Source organism: Humulus lupulus, chromosome 9 (assembly GCF_963169125.1).
Source record: "Humulus lupulus chromosome 9, drHumLupu1.1, whole genome shotgun sequence".
NCBI classification, from domain to species: domain Eukaryota; kingdom Viridiplantae; phylum Streptophyta; class Magnoliopsida; order Rosales; family Cannabaceae; genus Humulus; species Humulus lupulus.
Window position 1 is genome coordinate 107122109 of NC_084801.1, and position 20920 is coordinate 107143028.

At 35.2% G+C, this 20920-nt stretch overlaps 1 protein-coding gene across 2 annotated transcripts; it reads right to left on the reverse strand.

Moving 5' to 3' along the window:
• Positions 1-15845: 15845 nt before the first annotated feature.
• LOC133800698 (probable alpha,alpha-trehalose-phosphate synthase [UDP-forming] 7) lies at positions 15846-20647 on the reverse strand. 2 transcript variants are annotated; one of them, XM_062238726.1, is made up of 4 exons: positions 20454-20647; positions 18107-20227; positions 17749-18022; positions 15846-16852 (listed from the first exon to the last, which is right to left on the reverse strand). In XM_062238726.1, exons 2-4 carry the CDS (start codon positions 20086-20088, stop codon positions 16544-16546), a joined length of 2565 nt encoding a protein of 854 aa, XP_062094710.1. In that variant the 5' UTR covers positions 20089-20227; positions 20454-20647; the 3' UTR covers positions 15846-16543. The 2 variants fall into 2 exon arrangements, with proteins under 2 accessions (XP_062094710.1, XP_062094709.1); XM_062238725.1 differs by having other exon boundaries at positions 20422-20647.
• Between the last annotated feature and the right edge of the window lie 273 nt (positions 20648-20920).

Genomic DNA, 20920 nt, shown 5'->3' on the forward strand with positions numbered 1-20920 from the left:
GAAAGAGTAGTGGCGTGCGTAAAAAGAAAAGGAAGATTTCGAAGATATTATATAAGTTTGTCTGTGGCATTAAAAAGGTGTAATCATCAGTTTCCCTTTTTCGAAATATGGGGAAGAGGAATGGCCGCCGAATTATTACTGGGGAACCGAAAGGTCATGATTAGACAGGAGTAGGTTGCTTTTTCCAAGAACACACGAAGGGTTCTGACACGTAAGGCGGGGTTACCGAAGGGTTGTTCGCTCAAAAGTTTTTTTTATTGCTCGTAATAAATAAACTTGGGGGGCAAATGTTATCCAAAAAATTGGCATTGATGACGTGGCAACTGATCCCTGGACACGTGGCTGACATCTGGAGGAACTCTGCTAGTGCATCGACCAGAAGACGTATTAGAAGCAGTAAGCAGCCCAGTCTGGTCGATGGTTCCGCATGCAATGTAACATTACTGTGAAGATCTTTGTAAATCTCGAATTTAACTCGCACAATCTCCTGAGTATCCGATTATTCAGGAGAGAATATCTGTAACGATCTTATGTAATCCCCCTTGAGCCTATAAATAGAAAAAGAGAGCTCAAGGAAGGGACTTTGGGCTTTGGAATTATTGAAGATTAGAGTAATTCTCCTTGGAATATTGTATTGTTCTTCAGAGGTTAGTGAAACTCATTGAACCCTTGTTCTTTGATCACTCCTTTGATTCTTATATCAATAACAGTCTAAGTGGACGTAGGTCATTACCAAATCCTGGGGCCGAACCACTATAAAATATCGTGTTCTTTTACTTTTTGTCATTGGATTCTTCTCAACATATTCATTCACATCAAGCATATTCCGACTCCGTGTCAGTTGACCAAAATCTGGGTCAACAGCCTAAAACATGTTTCTAAAATTGAATTAAAAGAGAAATAAAGAATAGAATACTTACAGTATACGCAGTGGAATTAAAGAGTCATTCCTTCAGTTTCTCTAACTCTTGTATCCTCTCTGTCACAAAGTATTATCAAGAAACTGAACCGATTTTCTATTTTCTTCACAATCTTCCAATGTATCCTTAGAACCACCTAGACTAGTATGGGAAATTCTCAACACATGAGATAGATATAGAGAGAAGAAGAGAAAATAACAAAGAGGCTTAAAAAAGGACTTGTGTTTAGAGAGAATCTAAAACTATCAGAAAATCTGACTTGTGACTTATCAAACTTATGTTTTGACTTCTCTCTAAGTACTCCTTTTATAGACTCAATTAGGCCATTTAATTTAAGTAAAAAAATCAATAAAATAATAGCCATTTTGAAGCCCTAGGTCGAAATTATCATGGGCTATAGGCCCGTGAAGTTTCCCATTTGATTATAAGTCCATTGGACATAAAATCAAGGTCTGAATTATTTTCTATTGATTTAATTATTTAAATCCTTTATCAAATTAATTATTTATAATTTGAACCTTGATTTAAATTTATTTATTAATTTATATACCAATTTATCTTAATTAATAAATCTGCCATGATTTCTTTTTTCTTCTCAAAATTACACAACTTTGTGAAACTATCCAAAATTGACTTGGTCAACTTTGATAATTCTAATTGATGATTAAATCAATTAATTGAGACTATCTAGATGATTTTATCCAAGGTACAATGGGGACCATGGGCCTATGAAATCAAGCTCCAATAAGTTATCATAAATCTAACAAATAAATTTACTAACTTATTAATTCCTCGTGACTCCACTATAGACTTGGAATTGCACTCTTGAATTCATAGAATGCTCTATAACAAATATAGATATGCTATTAATTATCCGTTGTTACAACCATAATTTTCACTCAATCCTCTAGAGACGGTCTACAATGAGATAGGACTAAAATACTGTTTTACCCCTAATTATATTTTATCCTTAAAACACTTGGTTCCTTGTAAATGATATTTCAGTAAACTAATTTAATTACTGAAATGAGATCTCTATCATTTAACACCTTGAACCAAACTAAAAGGAAACCATCGTTTCACTTCTTCATCAGAAGCTATAGATGTTCATATCTATGATTAACACTCCCACTCAATTATACTACCGAGTTCCCAAGATGTAAGTATGGGCTAGTCCGTAGGGTAAGCTGGTAATGAACAAGTCAAAGAACTCAAATAATACAATCAGTTAGAATACTAACCACTCAGAATTGAGATTGAATTGACCTATGGTCAACTATATGATATGACTAGAATAGATAATAACGGTATATTTACGTATCTTATCAACTGTCAATATCAGTCCAATCCGATGTAACAAATACATCCGATCTTATCTTGTAACGCCCTGGATAGCCAGGACCGCTACACTGTGTGTTTATAAAGTGCCAGACTTGCTAATCAAGTCATTAAAGTGAAAACGTGTTATTGAAATAGTAGAGGAACTAGGGTTAAAAGCGTTTTGGTCTCAAAAGATACACTTTCACTGCTCAACATTGTTTATGTACATGGGATCCCAAAAATGACAGTTTAAAAGCCATACTACAAAAGTTACAAAGTTTATATACGTTAACAGCCATACTAAGGCAAAATGAGCAGTTAGGTGATCTCCGTCCTGACACACTCCTCGATCGTGGTGATCGAGCGGCTGGCTATGTACATTTCACTTCGGAGCTCTCCACCTCAGGACTGGTCCAGCTTACTCTTGCCTTTACCTGCACCACGTAGCACCCGTGAGCCAAGGCCCAGCAAGAACACATAGCAACAATAGAACATGCACATTTAGCTGTCAAGTCAATCTCACATATGGCATCTCATAAACTTCAAGCATATCAATAGTCAAGTATTTCATATACAAAGCATATCAGCTCATATAACACAATGCACAAATGATAACCAGGGCTAGCGCTCGCAAGCTGCTCCCTCTGTTATCCTATTATTTCTGGCTCCCAGTGGCCAATTCGCGCCCCGTGCGCTAGAAATCATGAACGGTACTCTTAGACCGCTTATACGTGTCCCTTGGCATAATACCAACGATGACACAAAACAGTTCTCGGGAGCACTTAGTCCCATCACAATCATACACTCGGGTGCAGTGTTCTTACCTTTCAATTTACTGATTTCCGATGCCACGTAGCCACAAGCACGGTCCTCTACCCCGAGCCTCTCCAAATTCCTAATCAAAACACAAATATAATATTCTTTGTCATTAACCAATCCAAGACTACCTTCCCGGTACCTAATCCACACTCTCGGAACCCCCAAAACCTTAGAATAACACCCCGGAGGCATCCCCCGAACCCCCAGAGCAAAGACCAAAAATTGCAAAATTTAACTCCCTGAAATTTGCCTTGTGCCGCGGCACCCACCTCCAGAGACCCCTAGGCCGCGGCAAGCAAAAGCCATGCCGCGGCACACCATCGCAGACCCAGATTTCTGGGTTTCCCTTCGCATTTTCCCGAGCTCCAACCTCTCCAAATCACCCCAAACTCTATCCTAAGCCCCAAAACCAACTCTAAACCCCTAACAAACCTCACAACAACTCAAAGACATCATGCCCAAGCTCACTCACACCTTCAATCCTAAAATTCACTCTTGAATTTCCCACTTGACAACTCAAACCAGAGAAATTATGAACTGCTTGAACTCAAGCACAACCCACACTTCAAACTCCCTATACCTTAACAAAACAAACCTAATAAACATACAGAGACCTTACCTTAAGTGATAGGTTCAACCTCCAGCTCTTGACCTCCTTCCCCCTTGGTTCCCAATTCTCTGAAATTACATAAAACCAGCCACCAACTCATCTCAATTCACCTTCCTTAACTAAAATTCAGACTTTAAACTTGGATATAACATAATCAAAATCTTACCTCTGAGTTTTCTTGGCCTAAGCTTGGTTGATAACTTCAAACATCCCTTGATTCTCCTTCCAAGAGTTTAGATTTCTGCTTCTCCTTTCTATCTCCTTTTTGCTCTTATTCTAGGTCTCCACAATTCAGCATAACCAACTCCCAAAGTGTTACACGTATATGATATTCCCCCTTCAGCTGAAACTCATCTACTAACTGCCAAAATACCATTTTAACCCTCCATTAATATCACTTACTAACTAGACCTCAAGGGCTTATTTGTCCTTTCCCTAACTTTGCAATTCTACCACTTCCCCAATAAGACCTGTTACTCTCTATAGTTACTAACGGTTACGCAGGTTACCAAATCACCAGTTACCATTATCTAGTTTCCTAGGACCGTCTTGGCACGTGCATCACGTTTGTATCACATCACCCACACAGTACAATTCACATATCATAATTATCACATAATATAATTCACATAGTCATATAACATGCTTAAAATCATAATCATACATCTTAATCATAATAACCACACATAATTCTCATCTTGCCCTCCCGGCACACTAATCAAGGCCCTTAAGCCTTATTAGTGAATTTGGGTCGTTACATATCTACTTTGCTAATGTTCTGGAAAGAACATAACACTATAATGTGTAAGTAGATCATATTGTAGATTGGTAAGTCAGTGTAAATCCTGGGCACTGACTAACCTTAGGACTAACTTATTTTTAACATATAATCATATTTATATTCCACTGTGATTACGTCACTATAAATAAAATTAGCTATATGCTTGGGATTTAATAGAAGTTTATATTAAACAAATAATCATGAAAATAAAACATGTGAGCAAAGTGATTGACCAAGTCAAAAAATGATTTCTACTCTTTTATTGATAATAAAATGAGATTACAAAGAATTTGGGTTTTAATTAGGGCATAAACCCCAACAAGTAGATCATCACACATTCTCTTATTTTTATCAAATAAACACAGTGATCATAATGGCTTCTACTATATCCTTTGGTTAGAATAAAATCATCAAACCTTTTGTACCACATTCTTGGTGACTGTTTTAATCCATACAGAGATCTTTGGAGCAAACAAACTTTTCCTTTTGTCCCTTTCTTAACAAAATCTTCAGGCTGAGACATGTATATACTCTCTTCAAGGTTTCCATGTAAGAAAGCAGTCTTCACATCGAGTTGCTCTAATTCTAAATTCTGAATTTCTATAGCAACAAGCACAAGCCTTATAGATGATAGTTTCACTACTGGAGAGAAAACTTCATGATAGTCAACCCCCTCAACTTGAGAGAATCCTTTTGCCACAACTCTAGCTTTAAACCTCTGATTTTCAACACCAGGAATAGCAGGCTTGATCTTATAAATCCACATACATCCAATTATCTTCTTATTTTCGTGTTTGTCAACAAGCTTCCAAGTTTGGTTTTTCTAATGGGACTTCATTTCTTCTTGCATAGCAGCTGTCCATTCCCTTTTATATCTGTTCTTGCTTACTTCAGCAAAAGAGGTTGGCTCTCCAAGCTCTATTGAGTCCCCAATATTTAAAGCATATGAAGTGATCTCAGATTGTGCATACCGAGCTAAATATCTATCAGGTTTCCTTATTTCTCTTCTTGTTCTATCTCTGGCCAGCAAGAAGTCTCTTAGATCTTCATTGGTATCAACTTGCTCCACCTCATTTTCTGTTTCGGTAGGATCTCCCCTTGAATTTTCTTCACTATGCTCCACCTTAATTGTGTCATTGTTAGCTGAAAAATCAAAGTTTGTATATGTTTGATCTTGTAGACCAGCATCAGATTTATTTTCCACCTCAAACTGTGAATTTTCAGTAATGTTTTTTCCCTGCAAGTTAGTTTTGTAACAAGAATTTTCATAAAACATAACATGCTTACTAATGACACATTTTCTTTCATTTATTATGTTAGGAGTGTGTCCTAAAAGCATGTAAAAGACATTTGTTTTTTTTTCTATGAATAAATAAATACAATGGTTTATTATTATTGTTATATTTAGATTGTTAAATTATTGTTTGAATAATTTTGTAAATATAATAAAAATTCCATATTCATTATTGAGGATGTGATCTTATATTAGTACGAGAGAATTAAGATCACATGAATGAATAAAAATAGTCAACAACAACAAATTAAAGTTATGGAATTCTTTAATTGGAGTTGTAAGTACGGTTTACTGAGTATCATAATGATACAAATAATCTAGATTCAGATTATTGATGTGGTAAGATATCTCGGTAAATGTGCTTTATATAATATGATTATATATGACATGGACAGATATGAATTAAAGTCTTTATCCAAAAACCATTTAACAATAAAGACTTGTAATTCATATCATAACTGATGATCATTTATAGATCAACCTAAATCCTGAGTGTTCATGAACCTTTAGCAGAGAAAGGTCTCTTGGTCACAGAACCACTTTTGTTTTGGAGATTTAATATCATGGATGGCTGGGAACATGTATCAACAACACGGAATCTAATCTTTCCTAACGGATCGTATATTAGTTCCCTTAAGGGTTAATTCTGGAACTGAATGATTTTGAGCTCAAATCTATAATTAGATTATAGATTAATTATTCACTAGTGAATTAATGGTACTTAATGAATAAGAAGTAAATTAGAAAGGTAAAATGGTAATTTTTCCATTCTAATTTATGAACTAATTAATTAGAGGGTTGAACTATTGTAAGATTGTTATATCAATAGACGACTTAAGATAAGATTTCTGTAAAAGTATATCTATAACATAAAGAGTGCAATTCTGAATTTATAGTGGAGAAATATCAGAATTAATAAATTAACTATTATAATTAAAGAGTTTAATTATTTAGTTTCAATTTATAGGAGCTTAATGTTATAGGTCCATGGTCCCCAAAATGGCTCAAACAAACACTGACAAAAGTAAATACAAAAATGGGCAAAATGACTTGTTTAATAAGAAAAATATTTTTCTATGCATCAAACATAATTATTGTATAATTATGTGTAATTAATTATTTGATTTAACAAAAATATAATTAATTTTGAATTAATTTATTTTTGAGAGTTTTGGTATTTAAATAATAATAAAAATTGGGAAAAATCACATGACATCCCTGGTATGTGGTACACGTGTAACACAGTGCACAGTCACTGTGCTACACGCATAAGAGACTCTGAGCAGTTTCTTGGTTCCACAATTTTAGTTATTTAAATATTAAATAAATAATGAGATATTGTAATATGATTAAAATATTATTATTTAAACAAAATCTAATAACTAATTAGTTATTTTCAAATTGTTTAAAATAACTAATATTTTATTTTTAATATATTGGATATATTAAATATAGGATATCAGTTTTTTAGAACGTAACTTTTCAGGGATAGAAAATATCTTGAAATCTCTCTCAGAGAAAGAGAACAGTGATAAAAAAAAAAGTCACTGTTCTTCACAAAACCTAGGTCCAAATTTTATCAGATCTCATGTGTTGAGAACATCTGATAAATAGATTTTGCCTATTATTTTGTATAGCGAGTCCACACTCATTCTTTGTGTGCTGAGAACATTTTGGAAGATCTTAGTGTGAGATCTCAAAGATTTTGCCATTCAAAAAGATAGCAACAAGAAAGGACCTGAGGTAATTTTCTATTCATGTCTTTGATTCAATATATATATATGCATGTGAAGAGGTAGATCTAAAAATCTTGTGGGATTAAATTAACAATTTGATTGTTATTCCGCTGCGCATAATCTTTGTTTTGATCTATAAAAACCAACAAATGGTACCAGAGCCATCTTCACACACATATATATATTGAATCTGTGTAGGTTTACTTTTATGCATTTATTTATTTTGATGAATGAATGGATGTCTTAATATGATTGAATGCATGGGAATGTTGAATCGTTAATTGTATGGTGTTTTTGGGTTAAGATTTATTTATGATTATGTAAGCCATTAAAGGGCATAGGATTTATGTAATTTTATTTGGGTTTTGACACCATAAAATTGTAATTCCGATCACACAAAAGTCAGAACGGAGCCCGGGATTAAGAATTCAGCCACCGCTCCTCCGAGGCCGCCCTCCGAGCCGCTGCGGGGACGTCGTACGGACGTCCGTACAGACCGTACGGACGGGTCCGTACAGATCCGTACGGTTTTGTACAGTTCAGTCCCGGCAGCCCTGTTTGACACCATGTGTCCCAATCCTGCTGGTCCAGAATTTTTTTTATTTTTTCTGAAATTATTCTGTTATTTTTTTAAAATTTTAAAATGTTAAATATCATATTTATTAGAAATTTGATATTTAAATAATGTGATAATTTTGTTATCCTAACAAACTTTTTGAAAATCTTATTTCAAAATTTAATTTTAAAAATAACAGATTTTAATTAAATATTTCAGTTTCTAATTTTAATTAAAAGTTGTTTAAATTAAGAAGAAAAATAAACATAATGATTATTTAAAAGTTTGTTTGAATTAATCAAAATAATTAGAAAATTGTTTTCTTATTATTATTCTGGACCAACAACGACACATATCCTACCGACAGTAAAGTAAAGAAGTCCGATGGAGATCAAGGCGGTTTTATTTTATTTTTTAAATTTTATAAAGTGGTTGTAAAATTAGAAATACCCAAAAGCACCCGGTTCAACATTTATTGTTTATTTATTTAAATAATTATTTTCATGTGATTGATGTGATTGATAACATGTTCATGCATTTTATGCCATACATAAAACACACACAGTCATAATCATGCATCTCATTAGTAGAAACATGATTATTAGGATTGTCCTATATGTTTATATGAATTGTTTTGCGAAATCAATTGCATGTAAATTACTTAGTTTTTTTAAAAAATTGGTAAAATATCACACCAATTTTTAAGTCTTTATGACTTAATTTCTTTAAACCAACTTTATTTTAAAATTGTTTTTTTTTAGTAAAGTTTAGATGAAGATAATTGGTAATTTAAAATTTGATATGGACCTAGAAACTTGCTTTCTTTCCAATTTTAATTATGTTCATAAGGTTTAAAGATGTTATAATTAATTTGGAATTAATTAGGTTAAAAACACTTATTTCAAAATAGTGAGTGGGAGAGGGTTGATATCTCAAACATAACCCGTGGTCTCCATTATTAATATAACACCGTGAGATATGAATAGCGCCTCGCGACGGCTTTGTTTTCATCCCCCTAAGGAAGGTGTCTAGACATATCAATAGCAAGGTTGTATTTCTTACAAAAATAGGAACTAATGATGTATTTTAGGTTTGACCGACCCTAAGGCGGCATGTCCTAAGTTAAGTCATGAACTCTGAAATAATGGGTTACACTCACAAAGTTAGGGCTGAGCATAAAATCCGAAAAACCAGATAAACCGACCATCCGAACACCGAAAAAATCGAAACCGAAAAAACCGAACACCGAAAAAACCGCCAACGGCGCAAACCGCCACTGTTCGATCGGTTTGGAAATATTGTCCGGACCGACCGAACGGAACCGAAACTGACCGAGCACTATTATATATAATAATATAATATTATATAATTATTAATTAAAAAAATAAATAAAATCTGATATCTTTTTTTACTAGGGCATCTCTCGGTCTCTCTATCTCTTCTCTATCGCATATACTCTCTCAGCCCCTACTGTGTTCCTTCCTCTCTGTCTCCTCCCTCCGGCGACTGCCCAAACGAACGGAACGGAACAGCCCAGCCCAGCCCAGCCTCTTCCTCATCTCCTCCTCTGCTCTTCCTCTCTGTTTCGCGAACGGAACGGACCGAGCAAACGCGACTCGGCGGCAGCACTGCCCAGCCCACTCCGGCGACAGCTTCACGGACACAGTGCCTTCCCTTCCCACTCCGGCGACCGCTTCACGGAGGTATGCCATTGTATTATTATATATATATCATTATAGCTTCGTTAAAACAGATTGACACATATATATATATATATATATATGTATAATTAAGATATTATATTCGCCTTCCCGTGGTAGTTGCTGTGTCCCTTGATGTGTTCTTCTCCTACAGATAGTTTAAACTAAGGATTTGTTTGGTTTGTATTCTAATTTGTAATTGTAATGCAATTTGTTTTAAAAAATAGAAACTTGTTTAGTGACAAAAAAGCAAGACATTTTTTGGACGATTTTGCCATGACTAATTATATAATAAGCTTGTACTTTTAGATATGCGCATATTCTGATCTCTTATATACAAAAAGCTGAGAGAGATTGAATGGCGAAGCCTTTAATTTGAGCCATATATGAAGCTGAAAAGTGTATCTATATATCATCATCATCATCATCATCATTCTTTGCATAATTTAGAGAGAAAAAGATAGCTGGTATTTGTATATATTTGGCAAGAACATGGCATTGCGTGTATAAATAAATTTGCGATCAGAGAAAGTTAACGTGATATATGATAATGAAGATGACTAGATGAGTGCTAAGAAAAATGTGTTTTACATTCTCTTTTGCACTCAGTATGTATAATGTCCATTTGTCCACATGGTGTATTAATTGTGGTGGATGAGGATGAGGTTCCTACTGCCCTATTTTGCAATACAAGTCAACTAATTTATTTCTATTAGTTTAAAGAGTTTGTCCCAGAAGAGTTTGTGTGGACTTTAGAGTTCACTTTGATGTGTAATACTTACTTGATTTTGTTAAAATGTTTGCTGACCATTTATGATATCAAAGTGTTTGAATTCGTTAAGTTTTCCACTTTTATCCTTTGCCAATGGATAGAATGGTTTGTAGCACCTATGGATCTTTATATAATACTGGATTTTAGAATTCTGTAACTCAAACGAGCAACACAAGAAATCCGATTCAAGATTAATTCTCAAATAAAGTCTCTATATTGAGTATTATATTTCCTCAACTTTATACCATTTCCTCAAGGGAAATTAACCATATTTAGAAGTCTATGGACATGTACCATGGTATAGATGAGTACATAACCCTATTTAGAACATCCTCTTTGGACATATATGCAGCTAGGCTACTAATATAAATTTTACATATCCTTGGAAATGGATTGCTTATTGCTTCCTGTTATGATGAGTTTTTACGTTTGGTGTCTTTATCACATGCATTTCCTAATTTGTCAGAGTTTGCTCAAAGAAGACTTCATTATATAATGCCTCAACCATTTTGAAAACCATGTTGTTAACAAAGACAAGAAAAAAAATTATAATTTCGTATCAACAAGATAACAACACAACCATACGTGCATAGATAAGGTGTTTCCAATATGATAAGGTCTTGTTTTATATTTATTATGTTTTACAAGTTAAACTAACAAGAAGAAACACAACTTTCATTTATGGGCACATTCATATTATGTTTTATATTTGTTGCTGAAATTGTGTTTATAAATATGTAAATAGATCATTAATATGGATAACGAGGAAAATTTAGAAGGGATGATGGGGGAGTGGTTGGAGTATGCTGAAACTAATTTGTCAAGTTCTGATGGAGAAGAACAAGCGAAGGAAAGGAAAAAAGAGAACATACGAAAGAAGAGGAATGATCAACAAAATCAAGATAAGGAAAAAGACAAAGAGACAGAGAAAGAGGATAATGAAAAAGAAAAGGAGAAAGAGGTTGAACGACCAGAAAAGAAGCAAAGGGTTGGAAAGAAAACATCGAGCGTGTGGGATCATTACACTATGTTGCCTGATTGTGATCCTAAGAAGCCAAGAGCTGCTTGCAATTATTGTGGCACCGATTATGCGGCTGTTACAAAGTTGAATGGGACTAGCACACTATGGGCACATGTGGAGAGAAAATGTAAGAAGTGTCCTTTCAGTGACTGGGTTGAGCAAAGTAAGAAGCAACAATCAACTATGGATAGATTTACTAAAAAGACAACAACCTGCAATGAAGAAGAAGTTGCTTCAAGTGGGCTGCCGCTAAGGTTTAATCAAAATGCTGTTAGGAAAGTGATCGCCGAATATATCATTATGGATGAGTTATCCTTTAGGCACGTGGACGGAAAAGGATTTCAAAAGCTCATTAAACATTTCTTTCCCACATTTCAGTTCCCATCAAGATTTACTGTTGCAAGAGATATTTACAATGCGTTTCTAGATCAGAAGAAAGAGTTGAAGTCGATTTTGGTGAAGCACAGAGTGTCGTTGACCACCGATTGTTGGACATCAATCCAGAATATTAGTTATTTGTGTTTGACTGCACATTGGGTTGATGATAATTGGAAAATGCATAAGAGAATTATCTACTTTATTCAAGTTCCTAGCCATAAAGGGGACTTGGTGGGGAAAGAGTTGATAAATTGTCTTAATGAGTGGGGTATCTCCTCAGTTTTTGCAGTGACGGTTGACAATGCCTCCTCAAATGACGTTGCTCTTAGAAAATTGAAGGGGCACTTGTTGGACAAAGACAATACCATTCCATTGAATGGCGAAATGTTTCATATGAGGTGTTCAGCTCATATTTTGAATTTGATAGTAACTGATGGGTTGAAAGAGTTGAATGATGCAATTTCAAGCATTCGAAATGCGGTGAGATATGTCCGGTCATCTCCAGCTAGACTTAAAAGATTTAAAGAAAGTTGCAAGGATGCAAACATTGAATCAAATGCCTTGTTATGCTTGGATGTGGTTACTAGGTGGAACTCCACCTACTTGATGTTAGAATCTGCTATAAAATTCAAGAAGACTTTTGAGAATTTGGAAGCAGATGCGAACTACACAAAGTACTTTGATGAAGAAAGAATGGATGGCCCACCAACCAACCTAGACTGGGAAAAAGCAGTTGTATTTGTCGACTTTTTGAGGAGATTCTATGATCTTACTAATCGATTTAGTGGGTCATTATATGTCACATCCAATCTATTCCTTCCAGATATTTTGAAGGTTCAAGCTGATTTAACTACTATGGCTTCTAATCCTGATACTTTGTTAGGGGCTATGGCAGTTAGTATGAAACGAAAGTATGACAAGTACTGGGGAAGGATTGAGAAGCTGAATATGTTGACATTTATTGCCAATATCCTTGATCCAAGGTATAAATTAGAGGTTGTGAATCGTGGTTTTAAATTTGTGTACACTTCAAGTGAGGCTGAAAAAATGATAAAGTTGGTGACAAATACTTTGGCACAGCTATATGATTTTTATAAACAACAACAACCATCTCAGTCATCTCAAGCTCAACCATCTCAATCTCAGTCTCAGCCATCTCAGCCTATTATCAATTCCACTACAGAATCATTTCTTCAAGGGCAACTACAACTTAGTGATGATATTGAAGAAGATGATCTTGCATACTACTTGAGTGATCGTCGTGAGAAACTTGATCCTACCTTTGATATTCTACGATGGTGGAAACAGAATGGATTCAAGTATCCAATAGTTGCGCGCATGGCAAAAGATGTATTGGCTGTTCAGATGTCTACAGTAGCATCTGAATCAGCTTTTTCTACTGGGGGAAGAATCTTAGATTCATTTAGGAGTTCCTTATCCCCGAGGATGGTGGAGGCTTTGATTTGTTCTAAAAATTGGTATACTTGTGAGTCTGAAGAGCCTGTTGTGCTTCGACAATACATGGATGAGATTGATGGTTTAGAGGCATGTGAACAAGTTTTTCCAGGTATTTATTTACTTAATAGCTTATTCTAATTGAAATATTATATATATATATATTATAGCTTATTTGTATTAATTGAATATTTGTCAGGTGATGGCTCGTGTATTACCTATGTACCTGAGAATCTTGGCAGTGGGTCTGGGAGTGGGACCGATAAGAACAATTGAAATCTCAAGGTAACTAGTTGAATTCTAAGATTGTAGTTTAGTAGCTTTATTTCTCTCAAAAGTACCATGTAGCATGTGTTATATATACATTATAATTTTATTCTTTCTTTTGTCTTAGGAGCAGGTGGTCATGGTTGCTTGATGCAGGCCATGAAATGAATGAATGCTGGATTTTGGATTGGACTTTGTTTTCTATCTATTCTTTTGAAATTTGAACTTGATTTGTGTTGTTGTAGTCGATTAGACTTAGATTTAATTTGTGTTGTAATGGACTATGGACTTTGGACTTTAAGTTTAAACTTTAATCATGTGTTGAGATTTGTGGTTGTAGTCTTTTGGTTTTAAATTTTAATTGGGTTGTGTCTTGGATTGAACTAATAGATATTGGAGTATTAGACTTTTGATGATGTGTTGTGATTTGAGATTATGTTATGCTCTTATGGACTTTTAATTATGTTTCAAACTTTAAAATTTGTAAATGTAATTATGTTCTATATATTTATGTTTTAAAAACGCACAAAAATGGATTCCAACAATCCAAAATTTTTAATTTTTTAACTAAAACTTTCAAAAAAAAAAATCAATTCGGTTTGGTCGGTTTAACCGACCAAACCGCAGTCCAAAACGGTCGGTTTTTTTTTAAACTGGTTTGGTTCGGTCGGTTTTTGGATTGCACCAATCCAGACCGAAAACCGAATTCTGGATTTTTTGTTGTGAAAAAACCGCCCAAACCGACCATTGCTCACCCCTAGAATGAAGAAGACTAGAACGACGACTTTGAAGAACACAGTTTCTATAGGACCATACCCTCGCTACGAGAAAAATATCCACAAAGAATTAAGGCACAAGCGGGCAGAGTACGTGAGAGCAAGTAGAGGTATTTGTTCAACTATCTTCATTTGCTTTAGAGCAGTATTTGTGACAATGTTTGTATCAACATCCTCAGCAAATCGCTTCCGTATTGGTATTCCCTCATCTCCCGATTATCACCACGGTGGATTGATACAGCTCAGCTCGAAATACTTCAGCACAACCTGGTCATTGGACAACTCTTCATCCTCCTCTTTCTCGCCTTCCTTCTCTTCCTCATTCACCTTCTCCTCCTCCTCCTCCTCCTCCTCCAACTAACACAATCCAGATTTCTCTTCCATCAAATGCGTTTGGACTACTCATGATGATTAGTGGCTCTCCCTTGGAGATCTGCCTGAACAATAAAGAAGCAGCATCTAACATAACAACTGTAAGAATTTCTCTATTTGAAGCTACTAAGGAACAAGAGATTATTGCAGCCACAAATTATATAATTTCTTATATACATATATCCTTTCCCTTCTGTTGTTTGCAGACGCAGCAGCAGTCCCTTCTCACTTCATTTCCTCAACAACAACCAACAAGTGGCATTTTAAAGATAAGCTGCACTAGCTCTCAGGCACAGGCACAGAGATAAAAGTTCCATCTGTTACTCTTTTATGTGAATAATCAACTTATAGCCAATTATGTTGCCACCAAACTCCGTACTTTCATTATACAAAACTGTTTATGCATCTGTTTCAGAGGGCTTCTTTCATTTTTTTTTCTTTTTGGGATAAAGATGATAATATTCTCAAATTTTTTCTATTTTATAGTGTGCAGATAATAAAAATTATTAACTTTAACAATTTAACATAAAATATTATAAATATTTAATAAAATATACCTTTAAAATTAACTTAAAAATAAATATTTATCATTTATATTAATATAAATTAAAATAATATTATTATAATAATATTTAATATAAAACTTTATTTCTATTTAAATTCAAATGTTATAAATATTATTATAATAATATATAATTCTATTTTTTTATTAATTATTTTAGTTTAATTTTTCATTTAATATACTTGTATCATTTTTTATATATAATTATTTATTTATTTGAAATTTATATAACAATGATATAAATTTAATAAATTATATAAATAAAATCAAGCAAAAATACATATTTACATTAAAAATATTTGAATTCTTAGTGTCTTCTAACGCACTAGTTCTTGTTTGATTAAAACCAAACAAAAATATGATATAAGCAAATTGGATTAATATTTGGTCAAGGGAGGTCTTTCCAAATGTTTAGACCACTACTCGGCATTTCAAAAGCAACCCATCTATCCCTGAAATATCAGTCAGGCGCGACCACAACACATACCACTTGCACTAAAGAGTAATGGTACTAAAAGCTAAAGTTGCCAATTTTGCTATATAATAATTTACAGATTCAATAAGCAAAGGAATCGATCTGAGAACAAATGGCAAAGGAAGATTCAAGCCCAAAATAGAGGGGAGGGGAGGGGAGAAAATAAAAAATTAAAAAAAAAGATTACAGTATACTGTTTTTTTTCAAATAAAGATCTTACCGCCAGTGTTTTCTTGCTAATTACCACTAGAAAACCCCATCTTTCTGCCATTAAAGTCATCTTTCTCCAGTTGGAATTCAAGTGTGTTTGTCGGGCTCTTATTTGAATAAGAATGAATGACATGACTTCCATTACACAGACTTGGCAGTCTTCAAGTATAAGATGTGCAAATATTTTTGTTTTCTTCCCATTTCCCACGTCAGTTCTCCATCAATAAACACTTGGTCCTATGATTCAACAACCCTTTTAGTTGACTTGGCTGTTTCAAAATTCTCATTTCTTTTATCTTTAGTTGGCCAGACATTCCACGCCTTAAGATGACACTGTTTTGTTCTATCACAGAAAAGTTCCATGTTGCTCTTCGCTTCCAAAATGACCACAAATCACAGGCAAAATAAGTAGCGTCCAATGTTTTCTTCAAACAAAATTTACCTTCCCCACACGTTTGAAATAAACAGAAGTATAGGTAACTTCTTCCAGGGTCTTTGAAAAGCCGTGGTGGAAAGAGTTCAAGCAGGACTAACTGTTCCGAATTCCAAGGGTGAACAATCTGATTCTTCTGCTAGAGCTTCAAGCATGTTTATGACTTCACTTGTGTCATCCAAATAGTACTTGGCTTTACTTGGTTTCTGTCCAACCGTGCATGCAAAGACCGATGTATTAGATGAGAGTACACCACTTGACATTGCACTGCCAATAATCTCAAACATGTCCTCATCAGATCTGTCATCACCAACACACAGTACAAAATCTGCTTGTCTTCCATTCTCGTTCATTGCTGTGAAGATATTTTCAGCAACCAAGCCTTTACTTACTCCCTGAGAAATCATGGAAAAACAAAAGAAACAATTGTTTTATTTCACTACAGTTCATGCACGTTATTACAGAGCAAAATATGCTTACCACATAAAGAAAAAACAACAACAATTGTCCCCACACCAACAGTACTATAAACAACAAAAGAGAAATAGACAAACAGAAGAAATATGCTTGCCGCTGTCAAAACCATAAACTATATTGATTTGAGGTATCTTGAAAGTTCATATGTTTGAAGTGCACCAAACTTACATGGACCCTGAATTGTAGAATTGATTAATGAAAAATGTAATACTCTCCCTTTGAGATCATAGGTGAATATTCTCTTCCTTTGTTTTCTCATGGCATGATACGGTAGCAAGTACCGCTGTCCATTTCCCTGACAACTTACTGTTCTTGTCAAGTGTCAGCATCAGCACCTTGTCTATTTTCTTAGCTATATCAGCTAGACAGCTACCTTCACTAATCACTATGAAAAGCCAATGAAATTGGGGGATCATGTTCCAGACATCTCCCCCTACATTAAAGACAAACCCTCCTTGTAACAAAACATCGCAACAAAGATTGATCTTCAACTGTAGCGGAAACGTACTCTAGACCAAACTAATTCTCCAAGGGTGAACGAATATGTAAGTCTAAAGACTTGCAAACCAAAAATAAAAATAAAGAGAGATGGAAAAAAAAAGTTATGTGGCTCACAGTCGCATCTTGAAAGTTGTCAACCTATGTTTGTACGTGAAAATTCCAAGAGATAAATTTTTATGGTAGGTTAGCTATGAATAAACAATGAATTTTATTTCTTAAAGAGAATATGAATATATATAAAAAATTTGGAAAGTGTTAATGTTAGTCTGTCATTATATATAAACTGGAAGTGGATGGAAGCACAATCACATACCTGTGGCTTTACTTCCACGATAAACTGACCACTTTTTACTGCAACTGGTTCGTTTGCTAGGACACTTTCTAGATGGTCCAGTAACTCTTTAGCTTGGCAAGATCCAAAACTAGGATCTGCATCCCGATGATGCCAAACTATGGCACTCTCTTTCTCTTCGATGTGAGAACCATCAGTGGATTCTGTGTATTGTTGCATAACAGGTTTAACTATCTGTATCCACCCAAAATCATTACACGGGCCACAAATTTGCCAATCCTTGTCGGCAGACCACCTAATAAATCAAACATATTTAGAAGCCAAATATGTATATATGCTAGAAAAGGCATAAACGAGTGAGATAACAGAAATTACATACCTCATAAAATAGCCATGTTCTGCTGCAATACCAAGTTTATTGCAAGGAGAAAACCACTTGCCTAAGCTATCTCTTCCTCTCCCGCTGACAACAAAAATAGAGTTTTTATCATCAGCGCAGAGCATATTTATGGTGGAGATGACCGTCGGACTTGGGACCTTATTGATGGATGTTTGAGGCATTACAGTACCATCATAATCCAGAAGTATAGCCCTATTTTTGGATCTTGAATATGCAGAAACAATATGATCAATTGACAACTTCTTAAAGTTGGGATCAAGAGCAACAACCCTGAAACCAAAGCTAAGACCAATGCCCCAGCACCTTCTTCTGAAATGATCTCTACACGTTCTCTCCATATCCTGAAAAAAGCTTTTAGACCAGTAAGCTACATCATGGGTGCTGACATACCTATAATGTTTTTCATGCCGCATTTGCTTCTCAGAATCAGCCATAGAAATCGCCTCATTCATTGCCTCAGCAGTGGTTTCAATGTTCCATGGATTGATACGGATTGCACCACTCAAAGAAGGAGAACATCCAATGAACTCTGATACTACTAGCATGCTCTTCTTAGGCCCATCAAAGTCTGTGTTAGTATCTGAACTAGACACCCCTTGTCTACATACAATGTACTCATATGGTGTAAGATTCATTCCATCCCTCACTGCGGCAACAACGACACACTCAGCAATTGCATAATAAGCAGCCCTTTCACTGAGAGAGACTGGCCTGTCAATAAAGACGATTGGTTCATAACCAGTTCCACCAAACGTCTCATTTATTCTCTTGCAGCTAGCATATATTTCATCCTGAATTTCCTCAAGGTCTTTCCCTCTTGCCCTAGCAGGGTTTGTAATTTGGACCATAACTGCCTTTCCATGCCAGGAGGGATGCTGCCTCAGCAGCTGTTCCATTGCCAACAACTTCAAGTTCACACCTTTAAAGATATCCATATCATCAACTCCAAGCAATACAGTCTTTCCTGCAAACTGTCGTCTAAGCTCCTTTACTCTCCACTCATTATCCGGATTTCTCAAGACTGACTCGATCTGCCCCATGTGGATCCCAACAGGCATGATTTTAATTCCAACCGTTCTCCCATAGTATTCCAACCCAATATAACCCCTTTTTGATTGATACTCCAGACCCAGCATCCGACTACAACAAGATAAGAAATGCCGAGCATAATCAAAAGTATGGAAACCAATAAGGTCTGAATTTAAAAGTGCCTTTAGAATCTCTTCCCTCACAGGCAAAGTCCTGTAAATCTCTGACGAGGGAAATGGGCTATGAAGAAAAAAACCCATTCTGAGCCTATTAAATCTCCTCCGCAAGAATGTGGGCAACACCATTAAATGGTAATCATGAATCCAAACATAATCATCTTCCGGGTTTATAACCTCAATAACCTTCTGCGAGAAAATCTTATTTGCCGCAACATAAGCCTCCCACAAAGATCGTTCGAACCGGCCGCCATGGGTCGCTGAGTAAGGAAGCATGTAGTGAAAAAGGGGCCACAAATGCTGCTTACAGAACCCATGATAGAACTTCGACAAGATGTCAGCGGGTAAGAATGCTGGAACACACTTAAACTTATCCAATAAAAGCTGTGATACATCATCCTGCTCATTTGCATCAACATCAACCTTCAAAGACCCTACATACAAAACCTCCATATCATCAGGTAAACCATTCTTTAACTGTAACAACAACGAATCTTCATCCCAGCTAAAAGACCACCCTTTATAATCAGGTCGACGCTTAGCTTTTACAGGGAGCTGGTTAGCAACAATGATAATGCGGTCTTGAATAATTGAGGAAGGAACATCAGACGAAACACTATTAGCTTGATCATCATCAAGCTCAGATATAACACCAGGAACGGTCATTACTCGAGGCAATCGTTTCTTTTCTCGACCCATTACAGGAAAATTCCCTGAAGCCAGATCCAAAAGATTGGTATACGATTTGGACATCATATTGAATCACTTTTTTTTTTATCTTTCTCTCAAAAGGGTACCAATCCAAAGTCCAAGATCTCAAAACAATATAAAAATGAAACCAAACACAGTGTAGGTTTCCTCCTGATTTTTTAAACGAATCACATCAACCAGTCCCCTGAAATCAAAAACATTTATAAACCCATTTCTAAATGAGATTCAAATATTATAAAAGTGACCTATTAATTCAATTTTTTCCCCTATTACCAACAACAAAATCAGAGAATAACATCAAAATTTTCCTTACATAAGAAACAAATTGTTAACACATTCAAACCAAACCAAAGCAAAACAAACAAATGATAATAAAACCTGCTTCTGTGTTGAAAGAACAAAATCTGAACCTTTCCCACGTATCGTTTTGGATCAGAAGAAAAAAAATAGTATCTTTTCGATTTCAGCTCCCAAAAACAAATTCTAGGGTTTGGTTTTTTGGCCCTCTCCTTCAGCCCAAGAGCCACTTCCAATTTCTCTCTCTATCTCTCCTCTTTTTCTCTCTCTAAAAATATGAATGCACACTTTTGGAGAGAACAATTTGGAAATATAGAAATAATACCAATGAGTTTATTTTAAGGAGAATAAAATAAAAAATAAAAACAAAGTAATATTAAATAAAGAAGAGGATAAGGTCGGCCAGTAGACTACCCAGTAATGCCAACTGGCAATGAAGAAGGTTCGTCACGCGCTCTTATTCCCCGGCTTTTAGGCTTACGTGTCTTCATCATACACTGACACGTCTCCACGTGATTGACCGCTCAAACAAGTCCTACTCTGCTCGCGTAATACGTTCGTCTTAGACCCCTCTAGGCCC

Coding starts and splice junctions, on each gene's coding strand:
- LOC133800698 (XM_062238726.1), bottom strand. CDS start 20,088: ATGATGTCCAAATCGTATACCAATCTTTTGGATCTGGCTTCAGGGAAT. Junction 18,023..18,106: donor GAACATGGCTATTTTATGAG/GTATGTAATTTC, acceptor TTGATTTATTAG/GTGGTCTGCCGACAAGGATT. Junction 16,853..17,748: donor TCGTGGAAGTAAAGCCACAG/GTATGTGATTGT, acceptor ATGATTTCTCAG/GGAGTAAGTAAAGGCTTGGT.